Below are 9,037 nucleotides of genomic sequence, written 5' to 3'. Positions count from 1 at the left end.
CTCTAGAAGTATAGTCCAAAGTTCATTTCTGCAGTTTACTGGGGCCCTTCAGAATTAACTAGGCAATCCCTGCAGACGCACCTTCAAAAAGTGCTGCAAGCACCTAGGCGTCAAGACCAAGACGGAAAGCGAATCAATAACGCCCGGAAGTGGTCGGAAGCCACCGATAATCGCGGTTCTAATGCGCGTGCGCTGTAAAATTTATCCGGGCTACGCACCTGAGTATTTCCAACCTGAGAAATTATGCTTAGAGGAACAGCGCTCTGTCTTCTCGTGATTGTAGCGGCTTGCAGAGGAGAACTAGCTTGCCCGTTAGTGAAGAGTGTATACCCTCCTTCGGGAACTTACGTAGATCCAGCTGAACGGCTAAATTTTGCCGTTACTATTGAATTCGAAGAACCGATGTTTCTCTACTCTTACAAAGGCAGAACTGTGAAGCTCGATCTTTCAGCATCTGAGGCAGAACTGACTGACATTTTCCGTCCGGCAAGTACCAATTTCAATGCTGCCGCTCTTCGTTTGGTGCACAGGCGCTATCGTAGAATGGAGGTGCTTGTTTCTCATCGACCTGTCAGTATCCACTCCCCAGGAAACAATAAAATTATCATAGTTTGGGAAATAGGGTCTATGAAAGAAATTGTCTGGAAGAAATTCTCGTAAGGCGGTGTTACTTGTATTTTACAATAGATCGTGACGTCATAATGGTTTGATTGGTGTTTAGACAACTTCTTGTTGTACTGGGAGAAAATCGTTTCTTTTCAATAAGCAAAGAGAGAAGTGTACCCGGTGGTTTGGTGGGATATTACTATATCATTGGCAGCAGACATTCAAACTACGTGGGTGTATGTCGGAAAAGAACAAAGCCGCCACCAATGCTGTATGATTACTGCCGAATTTCTGGAGGGAAAAGACAACTGATTGGAAGTTCCAAGCCAGTGTTTGTTGAAGGCACAGTCGAGAAGAAAGTAAACAGACAACTAAGTATAGACCTGAAACTGGTTTGGATGAAAAACAAAGATGAAACATTATCTGTATGTCATTTGGTGGCATTTTGTTGCAAATTCGTTATTGACTTGTGTTTGTAAGACATTTGGAACAGTTATTCTCAGTGGCAGTGAAGGGAGTGCATTTCGTGATGTGAGTCATGGTCTAGTAAGAATCAATGGCTTGCTGTACTCAACAGACATGACCTTAGCAATTGAAGTCAATAGAAAAGGTAGGAACTGACATTTAGTTGTATTAATTAAGTTAATTAAGCTCTTGATGTTGTAATATATACTTTATTGAAATCGATGTAATTATTGTAAGTACAAGCTATGGATTGCTTGTAGGTAGCTATGCAGTTATCTTGGGCTTTAGTAAGACAGTGAGTGTTATTTTAGTTTGGTTTTGTAATTTTGTTTAACAGTTAACAGGTCTTTTCAGAGCCTTTGATGTGATGTTATGCATTCCAATATCCCGTTCTCACAGTCAATTATCCAATTTTAATCATTTAGGCTATCAATAAATTATTATCTAAACCAGGAAATCAATTATTTGATTTAGGCATTTAATTATTTGATGCTGGTCATCAATTATTTGTTCCAGGTGGTCAATATCCTTTCTAGCAGTAAACCTACAGGTTGTGCAATTGCATAAAGAACTAAATACAGACTTGGACAAAATTATAGGGACACCCCGCTGTGGGGATGTAGTAACACAATAATTAGGTCACAATTTACCAACTATCAATATTGTTAAGAACTTAATAGTTACCGCGTTGATTGTTAGGTTTCTTGAGAATACTGTAGACCCTAAATTGTTTTCTTTACGTTTCGCATTGCGGAAAACGAGACCTAAAAGTGTATGACGTCATGACTGCGTAAGGGTCGTAAGTTAGACTCTCTCTGATTTTGTCTAGTGGCTTTTAAAAAAGCCGGTTTTAATAACACGAAGGAAAATTGAAGCCCTTCACCAGTTCCTCAGTACCGAGTGTTCTCGCCTCTCGCCCTACTGATTGCGTCCAAACGTCGCGGAACACTTTCTGCCAAGTTCTGGACACGCGCGGCTGGAATCTGCTGCCACGCTTCTTGTAGAGCATTCCAGAGCTCAGCTGCAGTTCTCGGTTCACGACGGTTGGCAGCAGTTTTGAGTTCATGCCACAAGTTCTCGATTGGATTCGCATCAGGCGATTTTGGCGGCCAGTCCAACAGTGTGACGTCATGCTAGCGTAGCCATTGTCTTGTTGACCGAGACGTGTGGATTGACACGTTGTCCTGCTGGAAGACAAAGTCGTCTCCTATCAGTGCCGCTGCGTCTGTAAGCATGTGCTCTTCCAGAACCTGTTGGTACGCCGTGCTGTCCAAACGACCTTCCAGGTTCACCAGAGATCCCACACCATGCCAACACATCGATCTCCACACATCACACTAGTCGCGTGCTGGACCGTACGATCACAACATTCAGGGAGAAATTCCTCACCTTTGCGACGCCAAACGTACAGAGCACCATCGTTTCCTATGCTGACTTTTGACTCATCTGTAAAAAGAACAGATTTCCAGTCATCCAAAGTCCATTGTGTGTGAGTGGTTGCCCAGTCCAGTCGCAAATGCCGATGGTTTTCTGTTAGCAGTGGGTTTTTTTCTAGGGTTCCGAGCATTCACTCCTGTCTCACTGAGACGACGACGGACTGTTCTACTTGATACCTGCTTGCCGGTTTCATCAGCCAGCTGATACGAGAGCAGTCGTGATGGTGCTCGTCGGTTCTGCAGTGCCATTCTCTTCAGTCAATGATCTTCCCGGATTGTCGTTGCCTTCCCACGTCCAGATCGTTTTTCATAATTGCTGCTGCCATGGGAAAGCTGTTGCAGGCACTGATGAACTGAATTCCTGGAGTGGCAGACAAAACGCTGCAATCTGACGCACAGAATGGCCAACTGAGTGAAGGGCTTCAATTTTTCCTCGCGTTTTTGGACTCAACTGTTTGCCTCGAGGCATCGCTGCAACTCGTCAAATATCGCACAGAACAAGACTCTGCAACTGCGTGCAGCTGAACGTTCAGGCTAACTTATCGCCTAAGTTTGGCGGTCTCAAAGGCAGCGGTTTTAGTTGAGCTGACATTTTGGCGGTAGCAGTTTGAGATTTTGCTACGTAAAACGTGGACCGGAAGTGGCATGTCAATGTTCTTTTGTTGCTATAACTTTTTAGTTTTTGTCTTAGCAGGATTTTTGTAATTAATTAGTGTCGCATGATTTTTGAATACGTTGAAGTTTGTTTATTAATTAAAATGGCAAAACAATTCAAATTGTGATGACATGCGCGAAATCAATGCGCAAAAACAGATGATTCGCCTTTTCTTCATAATGTTGATAAAAGGATTCACAAAATTGCTTTCACTCTCTATTACAGAGCATTCTTAGATTGTATGCCAAGAATGAGCATCCAAGAGCGATGAACGTGTACAAAGACAAGAAAAGTAGGAATGGCCGTCTTCCTTCTTCAAAGCAAACTAGATGCGCAGTAGGTAGTAAGTACAGCTGTAGTCTTGAACTCAAGCTATGTTACATACTAACAATGGCGCAATCCATGAAAAAAGAAATTCGAAAAACATTTGGTTTTGCTAGAGAAAAATTCAGTGTCAAAGTTAGACTAGACACAAAATGCCAGGTGTCCCTATAATTTTGTCCAAGTCTGTAGATGACATAGTCTGTGTGAGGCAACTGCTGAAATTAGCCTAAATATCATCAGTCATTCGTCTTTATGCAACAATTGTAATATTTATCTTAAAGCACATGAACATTGTGACTCATCGCCTGCAAACCTTTGTTAGTCGCAGTGGAGTCACTTGTATGTAAGTATATAGATCTACATATCTATGAAGCTTTTGACATCTTTCTCTATCCCTCTGTTTGCTTGGTGTAATCTGCATATTCTGTAAGCAGTGGCCCACTTCACCATACAACACTACCATTTGTGATAACTGCTTTGCTGGTGGGTGTTTAATTAAAGTATTTGTATTTCACTGAAACATGAGTGAGCATCGTAGAAAGATGTTATGAAAGAAATGTGCACAGTTTAGACTTAGTAAGTGTCAGACTGAAACAATTGTTGCTATAAATTTGGTACTTCTATGACACAACCTCCATAATTGAATGCCTGATTCAGATAATTGAATGCTTGTATCAGATAATTGAATGCCTGATTTGGATAATTGAACACTGGGTCCGCATTATTGAACACAAAATACTATAGCAGGGTTCTCCCCAGGGCGATTGAGAATAGTGCTGCGCTACGCTTGAATTTCAACTTTACTCTCAGAGATCACTGATTTGAGATTATCTAGATACGCTCCAGATACCATCCCGGATTGTGAGTGCATGTGAAGGAAACGTAATCTTAATGATGTAATTTGCATGTTCAGAACCTACCTACTAAGTAGGCGGCTTGAAGAAAGCTAATACTGAATAGGACCGTTGATTGACCACTTTGCAAAAATAGTTCCAGTCAGATTCCAACGGCTGTGCCACTTCAAAGTGCAAATTCTTTGCCATACCGAACCATGGGCACAAGAAGTGATGGCTACAATTGTGAAGAAAGAACCTTTTGTCAGTGTTTCCAAACGTTTGTAACTTTGCAGCCATTGCCCAGCTAATCTCTGCTTCCACTGCTGACTGTGAGAGGGGCTTCTCTGCACTGAAAAGGATAAAGACACCTCTGAGGAACCGTCTGAGCAACAAAATCACAGTGCAGCTGCTGTTTATCTCTATTGAAGGTCCCTGTTTAGAAGACTTTGACTTTAACGCTGCATGTCTGGAGTGGGCTTCCAAGAGGAACAGACGCATTACAATATTGTAACAAAGTCAGCATAATTTGATTATACAGTGGACAGCTTGTACGATTAAACACAGTTTTGCTTATTACTCTCTAACTTAGCAGCAACCTTAGGGTATGAACTCAGTCACTGTTTGAAGCAATGATTATGAATAAATAGTATGTCATTGTGTTTATGCATTTAATTGCGTCACAGTGTGTATGTAGCAAGCGTGCACTGCTACTTAGTAGACTAGTGAACAGGTTTGTCCATGCTAAATTTCTGTACCCTTTCAACTAATGGGTTACTGATAGCTGACAGCCTGTAAACAACTACTAGTATAGACGATTTTCAGCGGCAAGTCTTAATATATTGATAATAGATTAGTATTGCAATTGGTGTGACGTCATTGGATGGGCATGGTCTTAGGGGAGTGGATAGCGCTACGCTTTCCTGAAATCCTGGGGAGAACCCTGTATAGTAACTGAAGCTGTGTTTACACCCTTGCTTCTACTGCTATGCAGCGAGGATTATAACAATTTGTAGTTGGTCGGGCAAAAGTTGAGTCAAATCATAGTTTGGTTGGACATTCAACAAAGTGGTCAACATACCTCTTAATTGGCCAGACAATTAATCATCAATTAGTTTTAGTCTATTGCAATAAAATAGGAAACTGAACATCCGAAAGTTATTGCCTGATCAATATAGCATTGGGCAATGCTAACAATCAGAGTTGATGGTGTAGACTTGATGGTAGCAACAATTTGCTTTTCTATGTAACCCATGTCACGAGTGGTTGTCATTGTCTGGTTCTGAAGAGCATATTCTCGTCATATATAATACTATTTTTGGAAACTTTAATTTAAACAGGTACACTGCCAGTCTGGTATATACCATCTTGCCTTTGCGTCAACATAGAATTGAATTACACAACTCACAGACAGCAACTATGGGTGCGTTCGAATACTAGTTCAAGAACTGGAATTGGCGGGGGGAGCAAAGTTCTGTAGCATTTGATTGATAGTTCTGACAGTTCCAGTTCTAACAGTTCTGCCTAGCGAGCTGGAATTGTTGGAACTGTCACGCCTTAAATGCAAAAAAATTTTGGAGGCTGCTGTAGTGAAATGGCGGGTAATGATGCTGAGGCCGTTGTGGACTTTCTTGTTGGTTGTAATGAACACTTGTGGCAACCATCGGCTTGGCAAACACCAGCAGAAACGACATTTGGAACTGATTACAGTGACATTGGCAAGCAGTTCCAATAAATGAAAGCGAAAGCACTACTGATGTTTGAACAGACTTCAGCAATTGGAGTAGAAAGGCCGCTCTACTTTGTAGTGACGCTTACCCGAAGTAAGAGCCTTTGCACATGCTCAACTCTCTGACAGTTTTAAGCGTTTGTTTGCTAGCAAGAGTTCCAACAGTTCTGGCAGTTCCTGTTCTAGAACTGGAACTAGAATTCGAACAGACCCTTTGTGTATTAAGGAAACATATACTAGAACATATAGTAAGTTAATTAGACTTAGCGTCACTTTCCTTGCCAAACCATGAATCCCAGTTTTGGAGTGCATAGCCTGGTTTTTCACTATCTTCAGTGACAACTGGCAACTCATCATAATCCAAATCAAGGTCATGTGTAGTTTGCTGATGATACTTCTTTCGCTGGCTTTCCTTGTGGCGACGCACTGTTCAGCAACTTGACTGCCATAAAGAAAATGCAGGAAGGGGTAAGAAGTTGTTTAATACCGGACCTTCTGTTGCATTCTCAAGAAGTCATTCAATGTGTCTGTGCCAAGGTTTGTTCTACGTGACTTCATGTGTTTCAGAGTTGAAAACACCTTCTCAACTTGACCATTTGAAAAGGGCAAGCTGAAGATAAGCTCACACATCAAGAGGTTACCGTGCCACCTGCTGGCATCTGGACATACGTGCAACTTATACTATATTTCTGTATGACTCTGTAGCAATGAACAGGTAGCGTCAAGCGTACATTACTGCATCTTGTGCTTCTTCTCAAATGGAAAACATTTCTGCACCCTTTGCTTGAAGTGGCTCACGAAACTGTGAGCAAGAAATTCTACAGGTGACAACACCTTTTTGGAGCACTTCATCTTGTTCATCAGTGCTGTTACCAGAATCAGTTTTGGTGTAGTGGTAGGCTCTATGCTTGGACTGTCAGCTGTGCATATCCACAAATACAAGGACATTCCTAAGCATCCTTGCGTCAGGCCATTCAAGACGTTGTTGCATGAAGTTTGCAAAGACACCTTGTATCTGCCTCAACTTGTTCCTTCACTTGTGAGCTGACCTAAGGATTGAATCGCTTAAGTTCTGCATGTATTGTTGTCAGTCTTAGCCAGCACTTTCCTAGCAGTAGGCCATCAAAAAGCATCTTCCTCTAAAAGCTTTTTTGTCTTTCTTGAGTTGAGAATGCTGTGCAACCAAACACGATACCAACAGTATTATGTTGCAATGAAAGACTTATACCCCGTTTACACTGGCAGTCAAGAACAATTTTGAGAGTTCTAGAATAGTTCCCAGTAGCAGTGTAAACGTCTTGTTCTTGTGTCATTCAGTTCCAGAACAGAACCCAAGGAAGAGATGTTCCAGAGTCTTCCCAGAATAGTTCCAGGTACAGTGTAAAACTCTCCTGCACGCCAGAACAGTACCGAAGCAAGCGCATTTCTTCCTGTAGGCTCCAGATATCGCTATGGCGGGATGGAGCGATGATGAGACACTCAAACTTATTGAGTTTTGGAGCGATGAAGGCTATCCAACGGCTGTTTGAATATAGTTATAGGAACAAAGAAGTGTAGAAGGATTTCCAAAGATATGGAGGATGCGGGGTACACAAGAAATGTGAAACAATTTTTTTTGAAACTGAAGAAATTGAAGTGAGTATTGTCGAATAAACGATGATCACAACCAGACTGGCCGTGGAAGGACGTGTTGGAAGTTCTTCAAGCCAATGGATGCCATTCTTGGCCACAAACCTTCCATGAAACCACCAGTAGTTGTGGAGTCAGCAACTGCTGCTGCTGCTGCTGCTGAAATAGACAACACTGAAGATGAACAGCAAATTGCACACGAAGAGGATTTGCTAGCAGACAGTCTAGGGTCATCTTTTTCGGTAAATGAAACTACATTTAGTAATCTAGCAACATCAGCATGTAGCAGGGATTCTTTACCCGTCACTTCCAAAAGGAAGGCCATGAAAAGAACTAGGACCTGTTGAAACAAAGCTGCATAAAATGGAAGAAATGATGGAGAAAATGGGCAAAGTTCAGGAAGACAGCGACAAATTCTACATGTGGATGGAGGGAAAGGAGACAAATGGAACGTAGGGAATTCCTGTTGTTGGTGTTGGCTTTGATGTGTAGCCAAACAGGACCATCATCAGGTCAGCCATCCTTGTTTGGCTATCCTCCTAGCATGTATGAACAGTAGAGTTATATTTCAATGACAGAGTTCCATTTTAAGTTAATGACACAGTGTTACATTTTAATGAGAGAGTTAGGTACATTTGAGTTCCATTTTATTGAGAGTGACATTTAAATGCAGAGTTGTATTTTAATGAAGAGTTGTATTTTAATGAAGAGTTGTATGTTTTAATGAGATTGGGTTGAGTTATTGAAGTGCTGACAAACAAGAGTTGCAGAGTCTATTTGTGTCAATCTATCAAATCTCGGAACACAAGTAGTGCATGAGGGCATTTCTTATTGTATATGGTGGAGACTCCAGCAGCTGGCTGGTGACTACCTGCTTGCGGTTCAGTGTTATGGAGGTGTTGAAGCTATGTCTCATTAAACTTTTCATCGTGAATTTTTACACATATTGTGCAGAATGCAGCAAGCTGAAATGATGCAAGGAATGTGTTCTATTGCCACATCATTCCTCTTTTGAAGGTGCCTCCACCTTGCCTTCAGTCTGCCAAATGCATTTTCAATGACAATCCTTGCATGAGAAAGTCTGTAGTTGAAATGCTGCAAGGGGTATGCCGAGTCTCTAATAAGAAAGACTGAAATTTTGCAATCACGATAATTGATTGAATGCTGATCAGAAAAAGGCCTTATCTAATTTGGTGTGCAATAGAGGATGATGCAAACACCCTGGCATCGTGAACAGATCCTGACCACTCAACACATGTCTCGAAACAAATAATCGTGATCGACAACCACTTGAACAATCATTGAATACCACCCTTTTTGATTATAGTAGTCAGTATGATTTAGCTCAGGAGCTGCAAGA

At 41.6% G+C, this 9,037-nt stretch overlaps 1 protein-coding gene across 1 annotated transcript; it reads left to right on the top strand.

Moving 5' to 3' along the window:
• Positions 1-243: 243 nt before the first annotated feature.
• On the top strand, positions 244-7,096 carry LOC134178550 (uncharacterized). The gene is made up of 5 exons (XM_062645423.1): positions 244-656; positions 722-1,031; positions 1,087-1,216; positions 6,764-6,872; positions 6,925-7,096. The coding sequence occupies exons 1-5, from the start codon at positions 244-246 to the stop codon at positions 7,094-7,096; spliced, it is 1,134 nt and encodes a 377-aa protein (XP_062501407.1).
• Positions 7,097-9,037: the final 1,941 nt, after the last annotated feature.

The sequence above is a fragment of the Corticium candelabrum genome, chromosome 4, assembly GCF_963422355.1.
Source record: "Corticium candelabrum chromosome 4, ooCorCand1.1, whole genome shotgun sequence".
In the NCBI taxonomy this organism is placed as follows: Eukaryota; Metazoa; Porifera; class Homoscleromorpha; order Homosclerophorida; family Plakinidae; genus Corticium; species Corticium candelabrum.
Note: the sequence above shows the minus strand (reverse complement) of the source record. Positions and strands in the feature narration are given on the sequence as shown.